The 27984-nt window shown below is 34.6% G+C and overlaps 3 protein-coding genes and 1 non-coding gene across 7 annotated transcripts; all 4 read right to left on the bottom strand.

Moving 5' to 3' along the window:
• Positions 1-5: 5 nt before the first annotated feature.
• On the bottom strand, positions 6-6643 carry LOC101253226 (imidazoleglycerol-phosphate dehydratase 1, chloroplastic). 2 transcript variants are annotated; one of them, XM_004247309.5, is made up of 10 exons: positions 6496-6643; positions 5450-5698; positions 5016-5137; positions 3970-4074; positions 3644-3736; positions 2896-2970; positions 1219-1281; positions 959-1068; positions 478-545; positions 6-372 (listed from the first exon to the last, which is right to left on the bottom strand). In XM_004247309.5, exons 1-9 carry the CDS (start codon positions 6641-6643, stop codon positions 518-520), a joined length of 993 nt encoding a protein of 330 aa, XP_004247357.3. In that variant the 3' UTR covers positions 6-372; positions 478-517. The 2 variants fall into 2 exon arrangements, with proteins under 2 accessions (XP_004247357.3, XP_010326543.3); XM_010328241.4 differs by having other exon boundaries at positions 6-369.
• On the bottom strand, positions 6188-19307 carry LOC101253531 (uncharacterized). Of its 2 annotated transcripts, none has more exons than XM_004247476.5 (9): positions 18964-19307; positions 16585-18841; positions 14954-15083; positions 14784-14872; positions 12800-13038; positions 10674-10760; positions 10092-10191; positions 9119-9311; positions 6188-9000 (listed from the first exon to the last, which is right to left on the bottom strand). In XM_004247476.5, exons 2-9 carry the CDS (start codon positions 18730-18732, stop codon positions 7892-7894), a joined length of 4095 nt encoding a protein of 1364 aa, XP_004247524.2. In that variant the 5' UTR covers positions 18733-18841; positions 18964-19307; the 3' UTR covers positions 6188-7891. The 2 variants fall into 2 exon arrangements, with proteins under 2 accessions (XP_004247524.2, XP_010326544.2); XM_010328242.4 differs by having other exon boundaries at positions 19005-19121.
• On the bottom strand, positions 12514-12602 carry LOC112942245 (small nucleolar RNA R16). The gene has a single exon (XR_003248331.1). It is a non-coding gene; the product is annotated as a small nucleolar RNA R16 (small nucleolar RNA).
• A 4339-nt stretch (positions 19308-23646) lies between the features above and the next one.
• Positions 23647-27717, bottom strand: LOC101253529 (probable serine/threonine-protein kinase WNK9). Of its 2 annotated transcripts, XM_004247310.5 has the most exons (7): positions 27161-27717; positions 26997-27034; positions 26618-26845; positions 26015-26235; positions 25619-25776; positions 25093-25528; positions 23647-25006 (listed from the first exon to the last, which is right to left on the bottom strand). In XM_004247310.5, exons 1-7 carry the CDS (start codon positions 27233-27235, stop codon positions 23967-23969), a joined length of 2196 nt encoding a protein of 731 aa, XP_004247358.1. In that variant the 5' UTR covers positions 27236-27717; the 3' UTR covers positions 23647-23966. The 2 variants fall into 2 exon arrangements, with proteins under 2 accessions (XP_004247358.1, XP_010326545.1); XM_010328243.4 differs by lacking the exon at positions 26997-27034 and having other exon boundaries at positions 27161-27443.
• Positions 27718-27984: the final 267 nt, after the last annotated feature.

Below are 27984 nucleotides of genomic sequence, written 5' to 3'. Positions count from 1 at the left end.
CTTCATTTAGGGAGAGAGAGAAACTTCATTTTATTTCATATATCCTCCTTAAATACCATCCTTGTAATAGGCAACTTAAAGAACATAGGTCATAAAACATGGAAATGACCATTGCTTTTTTAAAAAGGTTTACAACCAAATCAAAAACCAAATGCCCTTCTTCACCAGTAAAGCCTCCAATATCTCAAATATAAAAGCTAAAATACTATAAGTAGCTGCCCGCAATTCCATTCATCTAGTAGCATTCGTTGATATCAAAATAATTTCTTGAAAGAGCCAGAGAAGCGTTTGATGCATTTCAATCCACCTTCTTCTACTACAGAGCTTCCAATAATTATGATATACCTTGTAGAACAGCAGTGTGGTTAACTACTGCAAGGGACAAATAGCAATAAGCAGATATCATTCCCCACTGATAGTTTCGGAAGGATTAGCCATAAAGAAATTCATTTATATATCTCAAACTAAAGTACTGACCTTTGCTCAAAGAATCTGAATCTTTGCGGTAATAGGTATTTCAAGATCGAGACAAAACCCCTTTTGAGCTGCACCAACAAAAAGGAGGAAAATAGAGTTTCAGGAAGAAAAAAAAAAGGAAAAAAAATTTCCGTTCTTGCACACACACGTTAGTTCCTGTCAAATTGTGCATCTGTTCTGACATGTATGTTTACTGGGTTCATGTTTGAATATAAAACCCTGTTAGGGGTGATGGAGAAACTGCTGGTGTGTTGTTGTAACAAAAGGATTTTCTGACAAGTCTATGTATGCGATAAAGAATGGTAACATGAAGAAGAGAAGAAGACATTTACACGATTCAAGCCCGATGGTTTTGTTAGACAAGTAGTTCTACAAACTTACAGGGAAGACCAAACTTGGGCACCCCTAAACAATAACCTCCATAATTCAGACACATTATAAGCTGTGTTAAAAACATGAAGGGGAGGAAAAATAACCAAACCTGGGGACACTTCCACCACGACGCAAGTCATATTCAGTTGCTTGCCGAAGAGCTCTAGCAAACGCCTTGAAAGTTGCTTCAATGATGTGATGAGAATTTTTTCCAGCGAGCTGTAACCAGACAAACTTAAACATCTCAGTATGTAAGCACATAAAGCCAGAGTAAAGAAGGGGAAAAATAGGTAACTGACTGAAAAAAAATGAAACCCCACCCTTTCCACTGTCTCAACAACTCCCTAAAAAAGTCATACAAGCATTTACCTGTCGAATATGGAGCGTCATTCCAGACGTGTTGACCAAGGACTGAAAGAAGTGTTCCACCAGCTAAACATAAGAATGTGATTCAAATCAGCAGGACCCAAAGAGTAGCTATAGACATGAGTGAAAACTAAGACGTAACTTAAAATTAAACAATAAATATTTTGTCACCAGGAGATCACAAAGTTTCTTTCTTTTCTCAACTGTAATAACAATTAGGTGTAAAAGTATTTAGCATGTACACCTGATGTTGGCACACGTTTTAAAGAGACCAAAGGCTTTAACCTGGTGAAATGGGACAGATTACAATAGAGTAGAGAGCAAGGAGGAATGGGGATTAGAAACTTGAAACTACATAATAACAGTTCACTTATGAAGTGATTATGGAGAATCATATTCTTTGGAAGAATTTGATCCAACAGAAGTATGGACAGAATGGATAATGGTGTACTAATGAGGTCACAAACATCTTTGGAGTAGGGGTCTGGATACTATCAAGTCCTTTTGGACATACCTGAGGAGAGTTATAAGTTACTATATGGGCCATGCCCAATGGTAGAAAGACACTCTTCTGGAAGGAAAATTGGACTTGGAAACGAACTTTGAAGGAAACCTTCCCTGATCTGTTCTTTATATGCATGCACCAATCAGATACTAGTATACTACAATTAAAGATGGAATATAGTTTTCAGGGGATTACTGTATGATTAGGAAGTGGAAAGGGTGGGAACTTTTACTGGGATAACTACTGATCCTGATACCATTAGATTGAGGCAAAATTAAGATAGGCAATTTTCAGTTAACAGTGTACAAGACTATATGAACTGGCAGGAAGTTTTAAGGGTTCTTGGAAAACTATTTGGAAAAGCATGGCACCATCAAAGGTGAAATGCTTTTCACGGCTGGTGGTAAAGAAAGCGTCTTACTCTTGAAGCTGTTAAGAGGAGGAAAATTCAGATAACATCCAGATGCCCTCTTTGTATCGAGGCAGAAGAAACTAATAGCCATCTGTTCCTACATTATAAGGTACCACCAGAAGCAGGCTCTTTTCATCTGTTTGGCGAGGGAGGAATGGACAATGCCAGAACATACTGCAGATATACTGAGCTGCTGGATCAGACGAGGTGGAAGCAAGAGTCAAAACAGTACCAGCTTGTGTTTGGTGAAACATATGGAAGGAGAGAAATGATAGGATCTATGAGACAGATCCAGTTCCACGCAAAAGAATAATTGTAACTGAATTACTTCTTTGTGTTTTTGGTGTAAAGAACAATGTGTAGAAGAGGATGTACAGATAGTGGACTTTTTAGGAGTTTTGTAATTAGTTTCTCCCTCTAAAATCATTTTCTTGAGGTGATCAACATACCCTTAATGCTGAGGAATCCAAGTTATCAATTTCAAGAAAAAAAATTCAAAAAAATTACAGGGATTGATTACCTATCAAATTATACATTGTTAAATTAGACAATCAGAAACTTCTTTTATCTTCAACAACTAAAATTGGATTAACCAAATTCAAACAGATGATAGCCATGGAGACAACCTATATAATACTGGGGATATTGAAAATCTTCCATCTACCTTATAAGAGACAGATGCTAATTCTGAATAGAAGTCAAATGAAGAAGGAACTTAGAGATACTGAGTGTGTTCGTAGTCGAATGAGAATATTAGACAAACCTGAGTGTCATATGTTCCAACTCTCTGAGTAGGTATTTGTACATCAAAGTTCAAATGTGGCCTTCCTGATAAATCCTACCACAATAAGATTACCAAATAGTCATTATAAGTGCAGATTATGATCATAGATAGGTCAATATGATTGTATTTGATAAATCATGACATTTTTCTAATATCTCACTAGGTTGGTGTGACTGCAACAAAATAAAACAATAAGCTATGCCTTTGTATCCCCAAAATTGTATCCAACAATTTACACAAACAAGAATTTCCTCTTTACACCATAAGACAGCTAAAACACCACAGAGTATTCAACTTTTGTCTAAATTCAAAGTCCTGTAATTTTTTTCCCTCTACAAGAACCATAACACCATGGGACTGAAGAACCATAACACCATGGGACTGTTTCAAACTTTTTTTTTAGCATCCAGCAGTTCGCATAAAAAGATGAATATCTAAAACCAAAGAAATATTTGTTCTCATACCAGAGAAAATATTCATCTTGTCTAATCATTGAATGCAGAAGATTTTATGAGGCTATGTTCAAAGTGAAAGGAAGAAGAATTTAGAGATCTTCCTTTATGGAGGTATGTAGAAATTCTGCCATAGTGGTGACTTGAGATATAATCTTATTTAAAGTTGTAACTTTGCAGAAGGCTGACAAGGCAATACCCTTTAGACATAGAATATCTGAAAAAATAAGTGACTGAGCTGAAACAATTTCACGTTCCCAAAAAGTTATCCTTACCAGTGATACATGAACCAGAGCTTCATCCAATGGAGCTGAGAAGTCACCAAAGCGATTGATTCCCTTTCTATCTCCAAGTGCTTGCAACAATGCCTGGATAGCCAAAAAAATAAAAGTAGAAGTCACCAAAATATAGAAGTCAAGGGTCTCAAGAGATAGAAATAAGGAATGCAGCACATAATGCAGAGTGACTCAAGTAAGTAGAAGAGCATCTCCGTCAAAATTGATGTTGCACCCACTTGTACATATAAAATGAGTAAAGCGACCAACACACTGAAAGACCACAAGGATTCTGAATTACTGGTTTTAAGCTCCTAAGAACTCACAGTTCCAATGGCAAGTGCGACATCTTCATTTGTGTGGTGATCATCGATGTGAATGTCGCCAGTAGCTTTTACATGCACGTCGAACAACCCATGTGAAGCGAGTTGCTAACAAAGCATAAACAAGTTTCAGTACTAGCACAATACCAGAAGTAATTCAGATGTAGTCAGCAACTGAGTTGAGAAGTACAAATCAAATAGCTACTCCTCAACATCCAGCAATGTAAAATAGGTTGTAACCTTCATAAAATATATACATAAGAAAGTAGAAAATTAACATGTAACTGAAAGAGAGAACAAAGATAGAATCTTTAACTATGGAATTATGTCAGCTTTTTTCTTCCAGAAAAAGAAGGATAAGATCACACATACATATGCAATCCTTCTCCTATTATTCTGTAGTTCTCTTATTTCTTAATGGTATTCCTGAATAAGCACTCTTGAAACAAAAGGGATAAATGAACCTTTTTTTTCCTTTGAGGTAAATCTCTATGATTACTATTTCTATTGCCTCTAGAACAGGGGAACAAGATTTCAACAAAGTTCATATTTTTACCAAAAAGAAAAGGAAAAACAGTAGCAGTCCAACAATTCTTTATTTCACAGGTTATTTAACCTTTATCCCAGATATGTTTGAGTACAACACACCAGGATACAGGATCAAGAAATTTAGCATGTTTTACCCTCTAAAAGCTTAGACGGTTAGATATGGGACATTATATTCAAAATCTGCATCACACCCTCAAGTCTGAACTTGATTCTTTCCCCCAAGTCAAGTTCGTATATTTTATTCTGCAGAAGGATGGAGACACTTGAGCCTAACACCAAGTTAAATGACGTATCCCACCATGAAGCATTTCTGTTTTCATTTGTCGACAACGGCAACAACATACCAGTGTAATCCCACAACTGAGGTCTTGGGGGAGGATGGTGTGTGTACGCACACATTACCCTTACCATGTGGAGGTAGAGAGGCTATTTACGAGTTATATATCAATCAACTGAAAAGTGAAAATAAAGTCTCTTTTCATCAGAAAAAAATCACTTACATCCAACATGTGATCAAGAAATGGAATCCCAGAATTATTCTCCGCAACACCAGTTCCATCCAAGTTTATCCTCACATGCACATTCGTCTCTTTCGTAGTCCTCTTCACTTCCCCAATTCGACCTATCCAAAACCCAAAAAATACATAAACCAACTTTATCTCAATCCCTAACTAGTTAAAATCAGCTACATAAACTCTTTTCAACACATTTCTTTACAATTCTATCAAAACCCATTTCAAGTTTTTAAAAATAACATAAACCCAATTCCAAAATAAAGAAACCCAATAAAATACATCAATAACCGTACCTCAATCCCAACTACCCTGTATCGGATGTATGAATTCATTATAAAGAAACCCATTTGATTAAAAAAAAGTGTAAAAAGCCACCCAATTTTAGAATACCCATTATTGAGTTGAGAAAATGGATTTACCTGTTTCAGAGGAAGTTATGGAAGACCCATTATCGAAAGCATGAGGAATCGTTGTTTGAGGTTCCATTGAAGCAGCTAGTTTGTGGTGTAAACCAGTGAAAAATTGCAACTTTTGGTGATGATTGTTTAAGGAGAAGAGATGGGTTTGTGAAAGCTTAATTCTTGAATTGAATAGCGAAGGTAGTGATGAAGAAGAGTTGAAGAGACGATGAGAAAGTGATAGCTCCATATGTGAGAGAGGATTGTGAGCTCCGTTTTGACCAAAGAACATCGTTAGCTCATAATTATGTCACTTATTAAAAGTAAATTACTATATTTATTTTTAAAAAATAAAGTATTTACAAATAATTTTGATAAACTAATAATCTTTTATATGATTTTTACTTTGATTCACTACTTTTTTTTTTTAAATCGATTACACATTCCACTCATTCAGCAAAGTTTTAGACAAAAAAAAAAATCATCTAATTTTGTTTTTTATCAACTTCATACATTAGCTCTCAAGATCATTCATTACAAGAGCAAAAAATTTGATGCTATATATATATAAATATATAATGACACTTATTTTAATAAATTTTTTCGAAGGTTATAATTATAGCGATCCTCCTATTTAATTATTTTGACCATTTCTAAATATCTTCATTGATAATAAAATTGAGTTCTACTGTTCAGAGTCATGATTTGAAGTCTTTTGAGATGTTGGTTAAATCAATTTCGTTAAAATATTACACGGAATTAAAAAGTTAAATTTCGATTATTCAGGTGTTCATTTATATGACCCACGAAGAATATACAAGAGAGATTTCCTTCAATTATGATGAAACTAGCAACAAACAACTTTTGTTACTAAGTTGACAAGTTGTGTAGACACATTTTAGAGATCCAAAGTAGATTCAGAAAAAGAAATAATACTATACAAATTCTGACTAAAAAACATACATCACTGGTTGTACTTCTTGTTTTCAAGATCTACTACCATTTCCACAATCCACAACCTGGCATAACACTTGGTTTTTTCCTGTTCTTCGAAAGAATCAACTTACTATGTCTCCGTTCTTCGTCAGAAGTAGAGAGGATTTTCCCTGTCTTGAGCCTTTGAAATCCTTGGAGATACTTCCTTCTCTTAACTACACCATGGATATAAGGTATTAAACCTGTGTATGAATCCATCCCACATCTCTTGTATGCCATGATATGATCAATTTGCAGTTTATAACTCTACTAAGATAGATATGGCCATTTATAAGCATGAGAACAAAGTAGACATGCTTTGCACGTCCTGTGTTTGTGACTAATTTCTGAGTAACCAGTAAAGAATATAGCAAGGAAGTCAAAAGTGCATGTATCCGTGTGCATAGAAGATGTCAAACTTCATCCACATCCAACCTTACCAGACAAGAATTTGGGACAGATTCCATCTAACAATTATTAGGTCAGTTGTTGTGACAACATATATAAATTTCCATTTTCCAGATTCAAAGAATCTAGATATCTACCATAAGTCTGATATATCGATAATAGATAGATAACAAACGAACGAAATACAAAATCTGGATAAATCTGCTGAATTCAACACTGCAAATAGTGTAAGTAACAACAGGATCTTAAAAACCATCCAATATGTAAAAAAAATATGTACCTAACAAGAATCTGTGTTGCTAGCAAGATCAGGCAGAGTCTTAATAAGAAGCAACTACGAGGGATCTCAATCTCATCATGAAGAAGTTTAACCAGAAACTTGGATATTTGGTGATATTATCATTTCAATTGATGAATTACAAGGATCCCTGAGGACCTTGGTAAAATAGAATATTAGATCTACACAAAACTACATATGTACATTCAAAATCTTCGTGAGTGTCTCTCACCAATGGAGTCCATTAGGTTCACAAAATTTGCTGTCTTATCCATGAGGTACAATTCACATACCCTTTTGATAATGATACTACTAATAGGCTAGTGATTGTACCACCAAACTACTATAAGACAGACACTCCACTATGCTGATAGGTCGATAGAGACAATGGAAACATCAGCTCCTGAAGGGCTCCGAGTGTCTCAATTTCCACAGATGGTTTAGGACATTGGTTTCAGAGTATCCAATCAAAAGCTGCTATATATTTCTGAAACCCTCCACCTAGATGACAGCAGAGAAATTGCACAACTTCTAGACCAATTCTTTTATAATTGCCTTCCTGAATAACTGTTTCCTCTTTCCCTTCACAACATAACCCACTGAAGAATCAAAATTGGTTTGATTGACAAAACACAAACAGCTTCAGGAACGTCAGATGACCTTGATTACCCAAAACTAGTTCCAGTGAGGAAACAACTTCATAGAGGACTTGGTGTAAAATTCTACATCGAGCTTACGTTAATTACCGTGATGTTTAAGTAGCATAGTCAGTGTGATTAGCATCAATAGGCCTAGACCAGAGTCTAACTCTTTTCTTCATCAGCAAGTTCTGCAGAAACATCAGCAGAAGAATCAACAGTTCCACTGCAACTGCCCGCTACAGTTACTTCATGAGTTTCTGCCTGACCAGGATCAGAGTGAACTATCCTCTCATCAACAGAAACTTTTGCTCCAGAACAGCCATCAGAAGGGTTCAAGCCACATGCTTGAGATCCAGGACAGAGAGAAAGTTGACAGTCAGTGTTATTTTCTGGGGCAGCATTCAAAAAAGTTTCAACCGAGGAATCAATTGCAGGTTTAGAAGAAGAAACTTCAGCACCATTATTGTCATTAACTCCATCACCAATTGAAGAGGAATCCAAATTACCCTCCTCCAAGGAAACATCTCCGTCATCAAGACGTTTAATATCAGAAGTTTGCTTTAAAGCCACATTTCGCCCATTCTGCATGCCAGGTGTACTTGGTTGAGTAGAGTCTGAGAGGACATCTATGGAAGGCTTTGTACTCTCACAAGTTGCAGAGTCACATACTGAAATTTTTGTCTCGTCTTCTTCTTCTGCACTTGGTGCAGCAGGTTCTTTAAAACAACTAGCTTTGGTATCTGCCGATAAACCTTTCCCATTGGCATCAATGGAGATATTATCTAAAAGCTCCTCATTCTGTTTCTCTACCTCAATGTTTCTGGCAGAAGCTTCATCCAATGAAATGCACAATTTTTGATGGACTGGCTCAGATGATTGGTCATCAACTTCTGTGGAAGGACCCGATGAAACATCTCCTGAATCAGCGTTTCCTAAACTTGCACCGGAAGGAGAGGAGGGCATTGATTTTGTGCTCGATTCAGGCAGCTTCTTCTCCACATTGCATTGGACAGATGTAGCCTCCTTAGTGGAGATTTGAATATCTGATCCACAATCAGCACTTTCTGTTCTAACCAAAGCACTATCACTTAAATCGACAGGTGTAGATGGAGAATCAGAAGCACCAACACCGTCATCAACTTTTTCTATGCAGGCCTGATCATGCAAGTTCCCATCGCACTTAGTAGGGGAGTCGGAGTCCTTATCAACTTTTTCAATCAAAGCAGGCAACCAAGGAACACTATGTTTCGAATCACCAGCATTTGTACCAGCTACAGAAAAATCCAGAAGTTCAAATCACAAACATGGACAGCAAAGATTAAAAGATACCAAAAGAATTTCTAAAAAGGCAAGCAAAAAGTAAAAGCAGAAATTTAATTATTATATTACCCTCTAGGGTCTCTCCATTTTGTAACCTCTTTTGTAGCATATCTGTCCCAGGAAACACCAACATATTGATGGACTTCATCTCTAGCCTTGATGAATCCTCAAGTGAATTAAATCCAAAAACTACGGTCCAAGTATGCATATGCTCAGATATAGCAGGAATAATCAACTTCTGAACTTTTAGTGTGGAGAGGACCTGAAAAGATGAGACCACAAATTTAACTGTTGGTCTGCAGTCCAATATTGACGACCAAAATACGAAGAACATAATCAACATGCAACGAAAGCAGATGCATGGGATAGCTGGAAAAGGTATGACATGCATTTATTAACCACCCCGGAAAATCACTTATACTATTCAAGTTTTAAGATGTCCTACATACTAGAACGTATATATATATCCCCGTTAATGGGAGATGAAAAGGCAACAGGAGTGAAAAGAATTTCAAAATGGATGAAGCCAGGTTCCCGTCCTTTCTTTCACAGTCACCATTTTCTTTCGGTAAGAATACAGCTGTCCTATGCTACTTAGCCTCTTGGGAACTTAAGACATTCTTATATATTCAAATATTAATTCACCAAATAGATAGTATTGCTTTTTTTTTCTAGAGCATCAGATATTACAACATTTCCTGACGCATCATAAATTTCCACACAACTATTTGCTTTTTCATGTTTCTTACATACACATCAAGTGACTGCAGTTGTAGCTGTCACTTTAATAAAGTGCTAAATTAAATTATCTGTTCGCTACTTCTGAAGACCAGAACTGCAACAGAAAAGAAATTAGCATGTCCTTTGCTCCAATAAATCCTTTGGCGTAAACAAAATGATGACTCTCAACAGCTCATTTTATAATTGCATAGCAATAAATGCAAGTGAAAGTATGTGACATATCTTAATGATCTCTTATGTACACAACCATCTTCAAAACAATTAGATGAACAAAGTGAGGAAGCAATAATTATTCTAATACCGTCTCAATAGCAGACAGCAAGCGGCGGCACATCCCTTGGCGCCTATATATATTCCTGGTCCCAATGTATGGCATTTCCGCTAGTTGAGTTCCATGGATCCTAAATTACATCCAAAACATGTTTATTGATTGGTAAGGCATGACGGAACAAACATGAGCAAAAGACAACTAATAAGAAAAAAGTTAAACAAGAAATTATCTAACAGAAAAATTTAATTTGAGAGAGTGATGAGTAGAGAGGTTCCTTTACATGGATTCTCCTAAAAAAATAAAGTCCCTTTACATGAAAATTAAAAAAAAAATATTGCTTCTGAGAGTAATTTGAAGCAGTAGCTGACATTGAGATACATTCAGCTAAATTCTGGCAAAAAGGATGATCCACTATTGCAATAAATTCTAACACTAATTGATAAGCATGATTACATTTCGTTAAAGATCATAAATCCCAATGCAAGGAACAGAATCGCCAGTTCTAAGACAGTTCAAATGTACAACATATCTAAACTCATGCACCAACTCTATCATTATATGAAAAATAAACTTGAATATTCAAATGGAAACAACTTGAGCAATCCAGTATACCTTATGGATGCAGCAGATATTATTTCATCACCCCTTTCCAAGATTGCCGTATAGAAGCCATGAAAATTCAACCGAGTAAAGTTTGAGCTTCATAGGAAAGAAAAACATCATCAGATAACCGCTGAAAAATACAACCAAATTCAGAGAAAAGGGAAGATGGAAAGAACTCAGAACACAACAACCGGGTAAAAGACGAATCTAAAGACACACAAGCATATCCAGCAAAACCATAAAGAAAAAATAGGGAAATATTGTTCTTAGACATCAAAATAAAAATCGCATGGCTACATTGACAATTCTGCTTTTGATTTCCAAACAAGAGATAAGGGTTGACCCAACAAAATCAATATATTGCCCTCAGTGGTGATTCAAAAACCCAATCTGCAAAATTAAAAGAAAACATTTGTTCTAACAGGCAACTATATCATAAAGAATCACAATGAAGGAAGTGACACATTCCCATGAATATGGCTTTTAACATCACAGTGCCATTTGGGATTTCTTTGATGACAGAGAAAAGGCGTGGGCATAATCTACTTGTGATTAGATAATCTCTGCATTTCAAGGCAGAGTCTACGAGGAAGATAAAGTGGCAACAGAAAAAAGCATATTCAGTAATTTTCTATGTTTACAGATTATGAGCATCAGCCCAATACAAAAGATGAAAAATAAGAAGCATTGTACTCCCTCCCCTCTCAGTCAGACCAGTGTAATAGCCTATTATCTTCTGGGATATGAAAAGTGTTTTCTTTTTCTTTCTTAAATGCTTAACTGGGAGGTTTATGATGTTTGCTCAAGCTTCTGGAAAGAAGTGCTTTTGAGTAGTTGCAGAAATGTTTTTTGACGTGAGGACAAAAGATGTAAAATAATAAACATTGTACTCCCTCCCCTCTCAAACTTAATGTTCTGCTTCACCATTGGAAATAAATTAGACCAGTTTAAGTAATAATAGCCTTTTGTATTCTGGTATATTAGAAGTGTTTTTTTTCAAAAGCTTATCTGGGAGATTATGATGTTTGGTCAAGCTTCTTGAAAAAAAAGTGCTTTCGAGTAGTAGCAGAAATTTCTTTTGTCGTGACTCACGTGAGGATGAAGTTTGATGAAGGTAGCTTCTTCTCAGAAGCAGAAGTACAAGTTGTTTTTAACTTTTACAGGACATTATTTATTTACTAAAAATTCATATTTACCAAACTATCCTCAATGGGCAACAATGCACTTTCCACAGCACATCTATGACCACTCCCTATGTATATTCTGATTTTAATTCAATGAAATTTTAAAAAATTGATAAAACACTCATAACAAATAATTCAAATCCTCTATTTCATGCTCAAACTTGATCTTCATTCTAATACTAAGTATTTGGTCTTTTAAAATAAGTAATTTTCTAAAACTATACATTCTAACATCAAAAACTTACTGTTAAATGGACATACAAGTCTTTGATAAGAATAGAAGTCCTCCTCACAAGCACCAGACGTATCTTGAGTAAGTGTATCAACAACTAAACCTTACTTTCAATTAGCTGGTATTTCCCAGTGTGTTTTTTGTTAGCTAAATTTGTACTGATCCTGAAAATTTTTTCTTTGATAGTGAATCCATTCCCTTTTGCCACATTCCATTACCTTAATTTTTCGCACCTATGAACCTCTGCATCTAGAGGATATATGTATCTATTTTATCTCAAGTGATCTCCTCGTGCTTCATCTTCCATGCATTACTTGCATCCTATATGTGATGTGATCATTTCTTATCCTATATGACACTACAGCCAACTTCAAATTTGTATTTCTATGACATTTTACATTTTTTTTTTTGAACATCATTTGTTCAATAATTAGGAGGCATCAGAAAATTAATTGAGAGTTAATTTTCTTCATCAAATTTCAGTGTGTAGTATAAGATTTTGTTTAAACATCACTTGCCTCCCAAAACCTTTAAAAACAATTCAAATTCAGTAGATCTGAACTAAATCAGTAGATCTGACATTTTACATTATTAGTAAATGCTGATATTAAGTTATTCAGCCAGCTTAATGAAGTTAATCAAAATAACGGGTCTTCAAGTATTTATCATAACATTTACAAAAGTAAAACAGGGCATATAGAAGGTAAAGAGATTATTACCCGCAGTTATAAAGAACATTATGAATAATATTGATGCCACTTTTCCTATCCACAATTGGCAAAAAACATTCATCCATAACAGTCAGTGCAACAGCTAGTTTAGAATTGCACTCCACCCGTTGAGAAAAGGCATGATGAGAATGATCAGAGTCTAAATCCGTTCGTTGAATTAGGGACCATGAGAATCCAGCTTCAATCTCATGTTTGACACCAAGAATCTTCTGCAGATGATCATACAGCTGCAAAAATAGAGAAGAGATATGAGTCAAACTATTCTAACATATCCTGTGAGTGATGGTGACACAGACTATCTCAGATCAATAAATAGTTTCACTACTTTCGAGCTTGAAAACAGTATCAGACTCTCAGAAAAAATTATTCAAGGACACACAATATTCACCGTTTACTGCATGTTTCTCAATAAAATAACAGAAATCCAACTGAATTTGCTACCAAACTGGTAATTTTGAAGATCATGCATTTGCATAATGGTAACTTTCTGAGAGAAAATAAACTCCAGTTAAGGCTCTTGAGCAACCAGTAAGCAATCAAGGATAGGAAACAAGGAGAAGGGGGTCTAAATTCGTCCATCTCATTCACGCCTCCCCACAGTATTAAACTGTTTGGCCTTCTCAATTCAAGCCTCTAAAACCAAATGCATTTTCCTTTCTACTCCATTTCTAAGTTCCATATGGCAAATTCAGGTTCCTGATCGACGTTGATTGTACAGATCGCTACCATAACTTTTAGAAATTTATCTTCCAGGTCCAAGTTCAAGACTACAAGCTACAAAGAGAGGATTTAGCCCCATGTTCATGGTGGTTTGTGCAACAGATGCTAACCATGTAATACTTGGTATGAGGCATTACATCTGTTTTTTACTGCAGTTCTCATTAGCAGATTTGGAGCTTGTTCTTGAACCTTCTATCGATGCGGCGGGCTACACGAAATACAGTGGAAGGTTTATTGGAAAGCTGGCAAGGGAAAATGTTAAAGAAGTCCTTGAAATACTTTATAGAATAGTTCCTGCATGCACTCTATGGAACATTAGGATGGCATGCAACCATAGATCTTTTAAATTCTAGACAGTCAACTCTTGGCATAAAATGGTCAATGTAACTGATGTTGATCTTCTCATGGACTTTCATTAACTCCTTAATTGTTAAAAAAAGAGCAACTATTCTCTGATTTTTGTGCATCTCTGCACTTTCTTGGTGATACAAATCCAAAAAAAGGCAACTGTATTAAAATAGCAGGCACCAAGAAGGTGCTCAAATATATGCAGGTGAACAAAAAGAAAAAGAAGAATCCATCTCCAGTCTTTTACTTTAAAAAAAAGGCATAATACATATATTGAACCCTAAATTTGGTTTCAAATTTTAACTTTGACCTCCAACTTTCGTAATGCACAAACAGACACTTTTACTATCCAACTTTTAAATAAATAAACACATAAGTCCTACATAGTACAATACACGTAGGACACGACAAAAAAAGACATGTAGGATGACATGTAGGACATGTGTGTCTATTTGTTCAACTTTATACAAGTTTAAGTGTCTATTTGTGCACATCCAAAGTTGAAGGGCATAAATGTGATTTGAAGCCAAATTAAAGGGCACATTTATGTATTATGCCAAAAAAAAAAAGAGGGGTGAGGGAACTTTCCAATTGAGTCATTTCTTCTGATTATTATGCGCATAAGAAGTGTACCAAACAAAGTATTGCTAATACACAGAGCTAATGACAATGAACAACTCAATTCTGAAGGTTCTAAAGCTTTCACTGCATTTTTCAACACATGGATGGACTTTATGACAAATGTTATTTGTTTATTATGAAGGTAAATGACAGTTAACTCCATTAGAATTTGCAACAGGACAACAATTGAAAAATAGTGAACAATGAAGGTTGATAATTTTTTAGTGATTCTTAATATGCTATATATCAGACAGAGAACTCACAAACAGAACAATAGAAATACCTCTTGGCATTTCTGCCCGCAAAACGATACAGATGGATTATTAGAACTAGAGGATATAGCATTCATATCAAGACTGCATGATTTATGATCTGCAAAATGGAAGGTCAATAATTCAGCTCAATTATAGAAGATGTAAAGCAACTAAACCCCTAAAAGCAAAACAGCGTTACATTTTTTCTCACAGAGGCTGCACCAGAGAAGCTCATCTACAGCTCCCCCACCTTCCTCTGTGATAGTACTGCCGGTGTTACAAAATTTGCATGTGCAATTTGGACAGAGCCAATCACCTGGAGGAAGCATCTGCAAAAAAAATAACATGTGAGCCTGATGCTTAGAGAGACTAGATGTCATCTTCTAGGCTGAATTCGAATAAGCACATAAATAATATTATAAAGTAAGAGAATTTCAAAATCCCAGTCTGCATATGTTGCATCTATTGGAGATGCCTAGGTAGCGTATGATGTTCTAAGGAATAAATATCCTAATCAATGTTCATTTCCATATTACAAAATCAGTTTTGGTGATATTTATGGACTTATCTTTCTTTCCATTCTATTAACGATATAAACAACAAAGTAAAACAGTCTTGCAGATGGAAGGGAAGAGGACAAAGTTATTTTGGAATGTTTTACAGCTCGGTTTCACTGAACAGTTATGCTATAACGTTGTCTGTTGACAGATGTTGAAGCAAGATCAAGGACATAAAATGGGCTAGATTGCATACTGTGGTTGATTGACTTCTGTCACATGGCTCCTTAATGGTTGCATTTATGCACGAGATTTAGGGGCATGTGCACTCAACAATTTCAGATAATCAAGCAGCAGATGGAGCTCAAAAGGGAATAACTGTTCCTAGAAACAAGGAACAGATGCAAATAAAGTACTAAAGTACACTGATCTGCTCACAAAGAGCTACAAGACAGCCATAAACATTTTCGCTAATAAGTAAAGGAACTTTTTCAATTACAGGAGTGTCCTGGCCAACTTGTACGCAGCTTGTCTGATCCACCAAGTACCTGTTGCCTCCCACAAGCATAGGTACCGATAATAACTCAAACCATCAAGACTTAGAAGGGAAGAAATCACCTAGTGCTTTTAGCCTGAGACCTCATGGTTCTCCGCCTGCTTCATTGACCACTATGCTATACACTTGGGTGCTTAAGAATTTCATCATAACTTAAGTTCTTACAAGTGTCTTTTTCTTTTTGAACTTGGAGCAGAGTCATCGTCTTCTCTTTTCTTTTAGCAACTCAACAGGATTGTACTTTTTCCTTCCATTTTTAACCAGTTTGTTTGGTTCAGTTATTGTAAATATCACATGGATGTGATAAAAGTGAAACCAATCATTGGAACTACATATCTTGTAGATCAGTTATATAGCTTTGCAAGATGATCTGAAAAGACATTGCTTCCTCCATTTCTGTAACCTGGTTCTTTCTATATTTCTATTTTATCATAGGACTATGGTGGTTTCTCAAATGGAAATGTTAGTATCAATCTCTATCATTTCGGCCTTTCCCCACAACCAAGCTCTGTTCTTTATTGTTTGTCTTCCATATCCTCAGTAGTTTTAAAAGTCTAAGGAATTTCCTAGGACAAAGGACACTTTAACATTCTTGCACAAAGGAAAACAAGAAATTCATACATTTAAAATGTGAGGAAACTACCCTATAACCAAGTATAGACAAAAAGAAAAGATGACATAAAGTTCATACTTACCACCACAAAAAAAAAAAAACAATGCAGGAAGGCACAGTACTAATTAAGAGGGGAAACACAAAAAAAAACATATTCTACATACTTGTACACCCAGACAGCTTTGATGAAAAGTCGAAGGGCAACCATCACAACAGATAAGGTCCCCACCATCACCACATCTACCACAAGTATCATCATCAGGGTCATCACTGTCTGCATTCACAGTGTGGAAATCTTCCCGATCAGATTCTCCTTGCCGATTCCATGCATCTACCAAGCACTCCAGCAAAGAAACACCAGACTCCAAGATTATGTTTTGATACGGTTGACGCAATGTACTTCCTGCATGCAGCTCAAATTTTGAAACTGGAAGAATTTTACTACAGCAACCACAATGGATGCCATCTCGTGTTATCCAACCTTCTAGCTTTACTCTGGTCCTCCTACGATTCATATATTGAACCTTCTGACTTAACTTCGCTGTCCCAGAGTCGATCATCCAGGCCAATAAGGTTCTCTTTCCAGTATAAGGAACATAGCCATCGCTTTCAGAATCTTGCTCCTTATCAGACCTGCGAACCAACAATGTACATCTCCCAATTATCCTACTTTTTCTTCCCTGTATTTCACTGGAAGCAGCTCCAATAGATGATTTTCCGGACACCTCTTGCCTAGATCTTCCTCCCTTTGAAGAATCGTCACTTGTATCACCATCAGTCTCCTGATCTGTTGCATGCGACTTGCATTTCAGAAACTTACCTTTCTTCTTTACATAGCTACTTAGCCTTTCCTCATGCTGATCATCATCTGTGTCCTCGGAAGACTCTTGCATAGTAGACTTCATGTAATCTCTGTTCTTGGCATCATCTTTTCTTTTCTTTTTCATTTCTTTCTCGATCTTCTTCCGTGTTTTCCTGGTTAGCTTATTGATTAAATCATCAGCTAATGGAGCAAACGAAGTTGAGCCACCATCAAGTTTTCTTTTTCCTGGATCTTCCTCTGTCTGTTTTTGCAGTGCATCATAAGCCTTAATTATTGACCAGTATGCTGTTCCACTAGGATTAATATACACTGCATCCAAGTAATCTCTGTTCCTTCTTGGTCTATAGTCAATGGTCCATCCAGCTTCAATAAGCATTCCTCTGATCCTCTCACGCAGTTGCTGCTTCTCAGTACTCGCACCTCGTTTCAATTTTCCTTCTTTGCTTTTGGCAGGGGTAATATTTTCAGCTGCTATGGACCTGTTTTCTTCCTTAATCACCCTAGCCTTTGAGCAAGCAGGCTGAAGCTGCTGCTTCTCCATACTCCCACGACGTTTCAATTTTCCTTCTTTGTTCTTAGCAGGGGTAACATCTTCAACTGCTACAGACCTGCTTTCTTCCTTAATCCTCCTCGTCTTTGAGCTAGGTGGTGCCAAATTAAGTGATGTATCAGTTCCATCGTTTTCAGAGTCTATAGACTTAATGCCTTTTGCCAAGAAAGATTTTTGTGATTTCAACTCAGCCTGCTCTGTTTTAATGGACAATGGTCGTTTTTCAGGGCGTTTAGAATCCGAGTGCAAAGAAGCTCGACGTAGCAAATCCTTCTTGACAACATCGTCAGAACTGGAACCTTTCCTACTTTCGACATCATAATCCTTGTGTGATGATAAGTCTATCTTCTTCTTCTTATTCACCATTACCTTCAAGACTCCATTTTTCCCTTGAAATCTTATAGGTTCTTGAGACAATTCCCTACTCTTCAACCTAAGCAATGAAATTGGCATATGTGCTTCATCGTCATCATCAGAATCACTCCTTTCCTTAGAACTATCAATATTAGAGTGCTTACTCTTCTCAATCATCATATTCCTACTAGAACTCCCAGTTCTTGCAGCATTCCACTTCATCGCCTCATTGAATTCATCGTATTCGTCGAAATCAAACAAATCTAACTTACTTCTCTTACTCTCACTTTCAATATTCTCATTCCTACCAAAATCTCTACTTTCCACGCCACTTTTTGCACTGCCAACTGACCCATTGTGAAATTTCTCTCCACCCTTTCTCCTAATTGGCTCCAATGACTCTTCACTCGACTCCGAAGCACTCTCAACCATTCTAGGCCTCTTTTTCACCTTCTGTGAACCCCTTGAAGTACCCACACCCCCTCCTCCACCCATACCTATTCTATCATCTTTCTTCTTAATTATCAAACACCCAGATGAACTTTTCTTCTTCACTACACCCCCTGATCTCACACTACCCTCCATACTCAAACCTTAATTCATAAAGAAAAAATATTGAAAATTCACCCCAAAAGTTCTCAAACAAACTTACAGAAATCCAAATTCTTCGTTCAGTTATCTAACATTTACAGATCTGAAACAGAAAAAAAAACACAACTCTTTCAATTAAAAACAAAAATTAGGGAAATTTCGTTGGTGTTCAGTGAGTAAATTTGATTTGCATGAAAAGAATCGACGGGCGACGGCGATCTTTACCTAACCGGGAAGTTTGGGAACTGAATCGACGGCAGAATTACCTTGTTGATCCGATCAGTGACGTAATTCTCCGGCGAAGCAAGCGAATCGCAGAAGAAGGATAGAGAGCAATTGTATTGGTTCTGGGCAATAACTCTGTATATATATGAACAGAGCCCATTTATTTTTTTATCATAATAATAATAATAATAATAATAATATTTGTTTTACTATATACAATATTTTGTTTTTTAAAAAAAATTATTTTATACTTAGATATAGATTAAAATAATTTTAGAATCTTAAAATTCTGATATTGATGCATAAGTAGTTCTGAACTGATACATTCTGTTTCTTGAACAAATAAATAAAAGAGTTCAATTAATATGTTAATATTCTTATTTTCATTCACTAATATTTATTTAGTCTCCTGTTAGGTTTCCACAAGTAATTTTATTTATGATTAAGTGTACATCAGAAAAATAATTATTTTATTTATGATTTCTTAAGAAGTTTGTAAAAAAGAATAAAATTAATATGAGATGAAGAAAATAGTTCTCCTCATCACCCAAGATTGTGGTTGAGTGGTAAAGTTTTTTCGAGTTTAAATTATTCTTGATAAGAAATCTTCTTTATTAAAAAGTGTGTTATATTTTTTTTATCTTTTAAAAAACACAAATTATCATAAAGCGGATTGTCTACAATTTACTTTTTCCATTCAATTTTATTTGTCATGTTGACTAATTTTTAAAATTAAGTTAAATTACATTAACTTGATATTTTAAACAAAAACATATAAAATAATTACAAATTGTAATTTTTCGCATATCAATATGATAGAAAAAATATATCGTAAAATGTTAGTCAAAATTTTTATAATTCTAAGAAAAATATAACAATTAAAAATAGACGGAAATAATAATACCAAAAAGAAAATTAAGTTTTTAGTTAGCGTTGGAATAAGAATGTAAAGTGATTTAGAATTTATTATTTAATATTTATTTAATTATGTATAATTAGAATTTGTTTGTTTAAGTTCATATAGAAATATAATTTTTTTAATCCAAATTTAATTTGATTTTTCAGTTAAATAGAATTTTTGAGGCAGCAATTGCAGGTAGTAAAAAGGGGTAAAAAAGAGGAGCAGTAGAATCCAAAGGTTTCTAGATGTGTCAGTTGAGCATACCGTTGTTTATCAGTTAACTCTTTTTTCTTCTGAATTTCACTATCACACAAATTTAATTTTTTTTTTAGCTGTGACTTTTTTTTATATATATAAAATACATATTTTTAAATTTGATTAATATGAATTTATGTTTATTTTAGTATTTAAGTATTTCTTTTATTAAAATATGATTTTATATTAAAAATTTAAATTTGAAACTTTTGATTAGAAATAAAGGAATATAAATCACAATATTTAGTAACAGTTCACAATTTTTACACGTAACTAGTTTTAATAAAGTTAGAATTCATTTTGTTTTGAATTAAGTGACTTGATATGAAATTTGAGAAAGTAAAAGAAAATTTTGAATCTTGTGATTTTAAATTAATGATGTGTCAATTTTTTTTTATTATATCCAAAATTTGAACTCGAAACTCTAATTATGAGAGTAACAACACATTCACTATATCTATCCTCTGGTGGTATTTTACCTTTATTTCGTTGGAGAAATTATTTTTATAACTTTTTTTTGTTATTGATTTAATAAAAAAGACGAGTATTATTAATTTAAACTTAAGAAAACCAATATCTCTTTAAGCATCTATGAGAAAGGGACAAGAAAAAATTTTTAATCAAACACTTGTAAGTTTGTAAGTTGTAACAATGTCAAACCAAATGAGGCCTTAACTAATACAATTATTAATTTTTCACTTCAATTTTATCATCAACATTTTCAGATAACTGACAAAAAAGAAAAAAGAAATGTTGCATAATTTTTTAAAATTTAGTTGTGCGTACGAGTCTGTTATTTTATGCAAATATTAGTTATAAAGGGAGTATTAAATCATCAATTGAACGTCGTATAATTTTATATATGAATAATTTATTTTTTGTCTACCTACTAAATATTATATAAGTTAGACGTGAATTAATTCATGAATAACTTATTTCTTATACAGCTACCAAATAACTTGTAATATGATTAAAGTATACACAACATATACATACTATATATATACTTTGTACATATTTTGTATGCAAAGATTTCTGACTATTCTGTCGTTTAACTTTTATACATCTATTTCCTCCGTCCACTATTGTTTGTCATGATTTCTATTTTCAAGGTCAAACTATAAGAACTTTGACTGACATTTTAAGATGTATTTTTTCATCATAGTGATATGCAAAAAATTACAACTTATAGTACTTTTCATATAGTTTTTGAAGATCTAATTTTTTTTGTTTAAAATATCAGATTAGGTGATCTAATTTAACTTTAAGAATTAGTCAAATTGACTTTCGAAAAACGCAATATGACAAATAAAAGTGAACGGAGAGAGTAATAAATAATAAAAGAAAAAGAATAAGATGTCTCTTCATTTCTTTAGACTTTTAACAAAGCTCATTCACATTTTTTTCACTTTCAAGAATCTTATTCGACTGATACAAGTTCATGTTTACTATTTCAATATAATCCAATAGGATTAGTTTGAGTTATACATTCTTATATATAATAAGAGGCTACAACAGCAGCTTAAGGTTGTCTTGCTTGCTTTGCCCAGCTGGTTGCAGCATGACATTTCATGCAAAAAGGTCCCAAGATCAAACCCAGCCAATGTCACTTTTCAATTTTTATTTTTAATTCAATCCTTTTATCGTATATTTCTTCCGTTCACTTTTATTTGTTGTGGTTTTCTTTTTTAATTCAACTTTAATTAACATGTTATGATGTATTTTTTTAATTATATTGATATGAAAAAATTACAATTCATAGTATTTTTCGTGTAGATTTTGAATATTGTGACGGAGTAGTAATTGATACAATTACTGACTTCAATTAGTACATCCAATGTGAATGTCAATCTTTATTTACTAACAAAAATTTAGTTGTCTCTCTAAATTCTATTGTTCCTCGTAAAATGAGATTAAAAAAGTAATATATATTATTTGAAAATGACCTGAAAATTACTAAAAATCACAAAAAATATCAATTTAAAATATTTAGGAGACACATTAAAAAAATGGTTGAACTCTTGAACACATTAAGTAACATATTCTATTAAAAACTCAAATAAGAAATATTATAAATTAAAATAATTGATATTTTAAAATTCATGTTAATGAAGACTTTCCAAATATTTTATATAAGACTTAAGGTGTGTTGGACGGAAGGAAAATATTTTCTTAAAAAATAACTTTTAGGAAAATAAGTGAATATTTTTACTTATTTTTTGTGTTAGATATTTAAGCAAAAAAAAAATATGGGACCCCTACAAAAACAAAATAACTACAAACGTATACCTCTTACATTCATATCCCATTAAATAATTACATTATGTACCTTAACTAATTTTGCTTAATTGATATGGGCTTTGGGGGCTTTGAGAGGATGATATTTCTTGAATTGCCCTGAATTTAGATATGAACATGTAATTATTTTAGGTTTTATGACCCAACTATGTACTATTTTCCAAAAAAAATTTATCCTAAAAGTATTTGTTTATATTCTAGAAAGACACTATGAGAGGTGAAGGTAGCGGTAGGCAGGGGCAGAGTCACCTTGTATGAAACCCCCTTCGGTGAAAAATTATATTATTTATATATGGTTAAAATAATTTTATATGTATATATAATAGATGTCGAACCTCCTTCAGCTACCTCATGTGTCTATTTCTACAGATTTTGAACCCCCTTACTGAAAATTTTGACTCCGCCTCTGACGTTCGGGCAAGGAACTAGGAAGTGGGGTGAAGATGAGTTGTGGTGGAAGGTGGATACAACACATACAACCAATGTTGAGTATCATTTGTAGAATATATTTGTATTCCTCATTTTTCAGGAGCTTATTTTTCTGGAGAAAACGTTTTCAAAATTTTTGACCAACATAACATAGAAAAATCGGAAAACATTACCAAGCACACCCTTGGACAATTTTCATTGACATGTTTTATCTTTTCAAGAAAACCACATTGATATTTTTAATCTGGCAGGTAAGTGTTAGTTGGCACATGTAACAATTTGATTTAACCAAAATATAGGAAGGTCGAAATCAAGAACTTGAGTAGGGAAAAAAGGAAACATATAGCAAAAGAATGTGTACGCGTATGCTATTTTATGTCACTTTTTACATAACCTAGTTCAAGTGGCATCTTAGAAAAAAAGATGTACTTTTTTCACATTATGTATATGAGTTGAAACTCCAAGAAATGACACAAAGAAGATTGCTTTTTAACTTGACCTTTAGGAGTAGTTTTTTTGAGGAACATATAAGGCGGTAAGCACCCTTGTAGTCATAATTAGATGTCTCAGATTCGAGCCCTGAAAATATAATCATCTTTGGTAGAAAGCTCTTTACTCGCATATGTAGAGGTTTAACAAGGTCTTATAATGTGAGAAGAAAAATGGACATTGAGCTTAACTCAACCCGAGATGAAAGATTGCACAATACCATAGACGGAGACGATTGACCATCCCCTGAACCAATTTGGAACAATATAACAGATGGAAGAGAAAACTGTTCATGTCAAACAAGTTTATGATTCATGGTGAAGCACTCAAATAAATGTTTTATTATAATATCTAATAGTATATTTACTTATCAATACATGATTGTTGCATATAATCTTTGTTTGAGATTACTGCAAAAAAGTTGATTTGGTGAGATCAGGATTTCTCTACCAAGGTTATTTACATTCAATCGTTCCAAAAGAAGGTAATATACTCTTGGAGCTAAGAGTCTACAAGTCGAAAAAACTCTGTGTGGAAAGTACATGAATCATGCAGATGAACTGCCAATCAGTGTTGCTTTGAGGTTCTGGATGAATGTCTGATTGAGTGAGTGATGTAAAAGGGGCGAGTTTTAGAAATCTATGGCGTCAACAGGAAGAGAACTAGCCCGGTGAAGTGAGTGGGGAAGCAATGACCCTGTATAGAAACTCTGTGCAGTCGCCATGTGCTCTGGGCTGCAAGAACCATATGCAAGTGGATATCTTCTAACCTTAGAAATAGAACTTCCGTTATCGATTTCTATGGGGAAGTCTGAGGAAAAGTGCTTGCCTGATGTAAATGATTGTAGTAGAAGCTGATCCCGTTCTACTGATGGTGTTGAATCCGACGATACCTTATCATTTCTTGGGATTTTGTTGCTGGACCTTTGAGTTGAATATTTTGGGACAACTCCTAATTGCTGATCTTTAAGCCCCCTTAGTTGCATTTGGTACTTGGCCTTAAGCCACCTTAACTCTCGTCGTATCTCATTCTCATGATCTTCTACTGGAGTTCTAGCTCCTGAAGAATTTGAAGAGGGGGAGTCTTGTAGTCTTGGATGAGACTTATCATCCTTGTCGACACTTGTAGCTTCCTCCTCACCACCATAGGTGGATTCATCTACCGTTTTGTCTTTAGCATCAGATTGATTGTCACCAGAGCCTCGTGGGCGTGATTTTGTTTTGTCAACTTGTGCCCATATATCAGTAAAGTGTAAACCATCAGATTCCAATGAGCCGTCAGGAGCACGGTCAGTGAGACATTGTTCAGAGCCATCAAAATGGTATGTTATCTCCTCAAAACGGCCATGCATAGCACCACATCCATGCTTGGTACAATGTAGCACTTGCAAGTTCCTAGCCGGTGCTGGAATATTGGATGATACGTAGTTCACAAGAGAACCACTAGAAGCACATTTGTGACAGCAGCCACGGTTCATGTAGTCACGACTTTCCTCGCTCCCAAACCCCTTCTTCCACTCAGGCACTAAGGAAGCAATCTCACCATCTATCATGTCTGCTATCTTGGTAACATCTTGTTCTGTAATATCCAACTCGGCCACCATTTCAGTAGCGACAGTTAGTGCTGTGTCATTCTCAATGTCAAAAGGAAAATAAATGTTGCGGATACGGCCTGTGAATGTAAATGCACAGCAATTTAGTTAACAGCAAGACTACTGAACACTACTTGATATATATGAAGCAATAATAAAGCAAAACCTTCTTTATCTGCTATCCTGAGTCGTAAAAAGATGCCATCGTCTTCTCTCCTCCTTCCCTTGATGCTGATATCAGCATTTTCCATATCATCCTCTTCGTTATCTGTGAATAAATCAATTTCATTTGCCTCATACTCAAGTTGATGGTAGTACGAATCATCCTCTGGTTCATATCCAAGATAACCAAGACAACCATTTACTAGAGAGTTGTTATCACATATGCTCGAGGGTCGATGCCCTAAGGTAACGTCAAATTCATTAGAGTCTTGCAAATAATTTGGTGTCTCTGAGTCTGACACGTAATCATCAACTTGGAGAAAAGGGTCATCGAGAAGCTCCCTCGCAGATAGTCTGTGAGATACTGTTGCCAAGCATTTCTCAACAAATCGACGAACCTCAGGATCTGTGACTTTGTAAAGGGAATCTGGCTTTTTCCCCTACAGAACCAAAAAAATTATGTTGATACCTTGACGTATATGCATTAAAGAGCAAAATCTAAGGCAAGTTTCAAGATGTTTGGTTCTTACAGATGTCACTTTTTTGTAGATCTGAGCAGGATGAGTGCACTCGCTATATGGATATTCAAAGGTCACCATTTCTAAAATACACATTCCAAATGAATAAATGTCAACTAATTCATTGTACTCCTCCGCATACACCTCTGGAGCCATGAACTCTGGCGTTCCTGGTCGGGCAAACAATTTTTCAGAAGAATTTAAGCTGGATAGTGTATGGAATTTGCACTACTAAGATATCTCGAATCACATCATTAATTTCAATTATTCATCAAGTTTTTCGTGTAACATGATAGTATCAGAATTACCATAGTATGAATAAGCATCAACAGATTTCTAATTTCTATCACATGATCAGTTCCAATTGTTATTCAAGATTTTCATCAACAATGATAGCATTAGAATTACCTACACAACGTGCAGCATGGGATTTGCGGAGGATAGCTGCAAGGCCAAGATCACCAATTTTGACTTCACCCTGGTTCCCGTTGATGAAAATGTTATCACACTTGAGGTCTCTATGTATAACTGGAGGATCATGGCTATGCAGGTAATGTAGCCCTTTCAGGATCTGTCTACACCAACGCTTTACAGCTCGAATATTAACCTTCTTATGTTTTAGCCTATACCTGTCCAAGATTCACATATAGTTCCACATCACAACAACATACTCCGTGTAGTCCCACAAAATGTGGTCAAGTAAGGGTAGAGTGTAGGCAGACCTTACCCCTACCTCAGAGGTAGAGAGGCTGTTTCCGATAAGACCCTTGGCTCAAGGAAAAGTAATCCAAAGCAGTCCCAAAAAGAAATAACAGAAGCAAACAATAGGTAATAACAAAATCAAAGGACATGAAACTAAAAGAGCAATACTACGACTACTAATATGAACGGACAACAACAAGACATCAAAACAGACATACACCATGATCAATTATGAACGAAACACATTACTTGGCTACACTAGAAAAACTAAACAGAAGAACAAGATAAAGGATCTTCATTTGTACTTACTGTCTAAGAGTTCCAGAAGTGAACATCTCAGTAACAAAGTTGATGTTCCTATTAGCAACATCAACCCAAGAAGTATAAAACTTCATGATATTTTTATGCTTCAATGTCTTAAGCAGATGAATTTCACAATACAGCCTCTCAAGATCTTCAGGACTTTGCATAAAGTCATAAAGCTTCACCTGATTCCATGCTACTTCAATCCCTTCATACTCATCAAAAGCCTTATATCTGCATCCAAAATCAACCCAAAAATGATAAAAAAAAATGAAACTTAAAACATTAGGTAAATGCAATGCCTGTTTCTTCAAATACCCATATGCCAAAAATGGAAAAAGATTCAATCTTTACAATAAACAAACTAAGAAAGATAGGCACATACACTGTCTTTGAGGCCCCTTTACCAAGAATTTCATTGTACTGAACTCAACAAAACAAAAAACAAATAAAATAACTCAAAATGATGAGGAAAAAATTAGGAATAAACCAAGAAAAATTGGCTCAATTCCCAAGAAATTACAATTGGAATATAAACAACAACCATACCCTTCCATATCTTCCAGTAGGATCAACTTCAACAAACTCAGAATCATCTGATTCAAAGTCAATAACACCATCCATTCCTTGTTAAATTAAAAAAAATCTATCTTTTTTTCTTTTTTTCTATGAGAAAACACAATCAAAACAAAAGCAAAATGATTTGGTACTCAAAGAAGATTAATAGAAGAAAATCTGGGGACTATGTTGTTTGTGAAAAACTTTATCTTTTTTTTTGCCTTGGTTAGTCCATTGAATAGAAAAAAGGGGTTTTTAAAAAATTATTTAATTTAGTTTAAACAACTCATAGACAGCCAACATGGCAAAGATTTCTCAAGGCTATGAACAAAACTCCCCCACCAAAAGATTTTTTTTTTCTCGCTTGGTGTGTTCGAAGTCTATATTAGAGAATGATTAAATTTGAATTATATATGATAGAGCTCATTCAGGGGTGATGCTATTTTTTTCATAAATCCAAAATCTCTAATTAATTAAAGGTGAAACACTCTCATTAATGTACCACAACCATATTGATCGAAAAGAAAATTAAACAGACATATCATGACAAAATACCTTTATTTTTGGCCTGCTTTTATATTTCTATCTCATCACGAGCTGTAAATTCCAGAAAAAAACACACCCCACGTTGTCCCCTACGCTGTTCTCCGTACATGGTATTTAATTTATTTGTTTTTGTTTTGATTCTATATTAAAGTTAAATTAAGTATATGTTAAATATATTAAAATATTTTTTAGTTTAATATTGTATATGCTTATAAGAAGTCATTTCGCGGTTAATAAACCATATAATTTATTTCGATAATATTAGATAT

Source organism: Solanum lycopersicum, chromosome 9 (assembly GCF_036512215.1).
Source record: "Solanum lycopersicum chromosome 9, SLM_r2.1".
Classification (NCBI taxonomy): domain Eukaryota; kingdom Viridiplantae; phylum Streptophyta; class Magnoliopsida; order Solanales; family Solanaceae; genus Solanum; species Solanum lycopersicum.
This window is presented reverse-complemented; position numbering and strand designations above follow the sequence as displayed.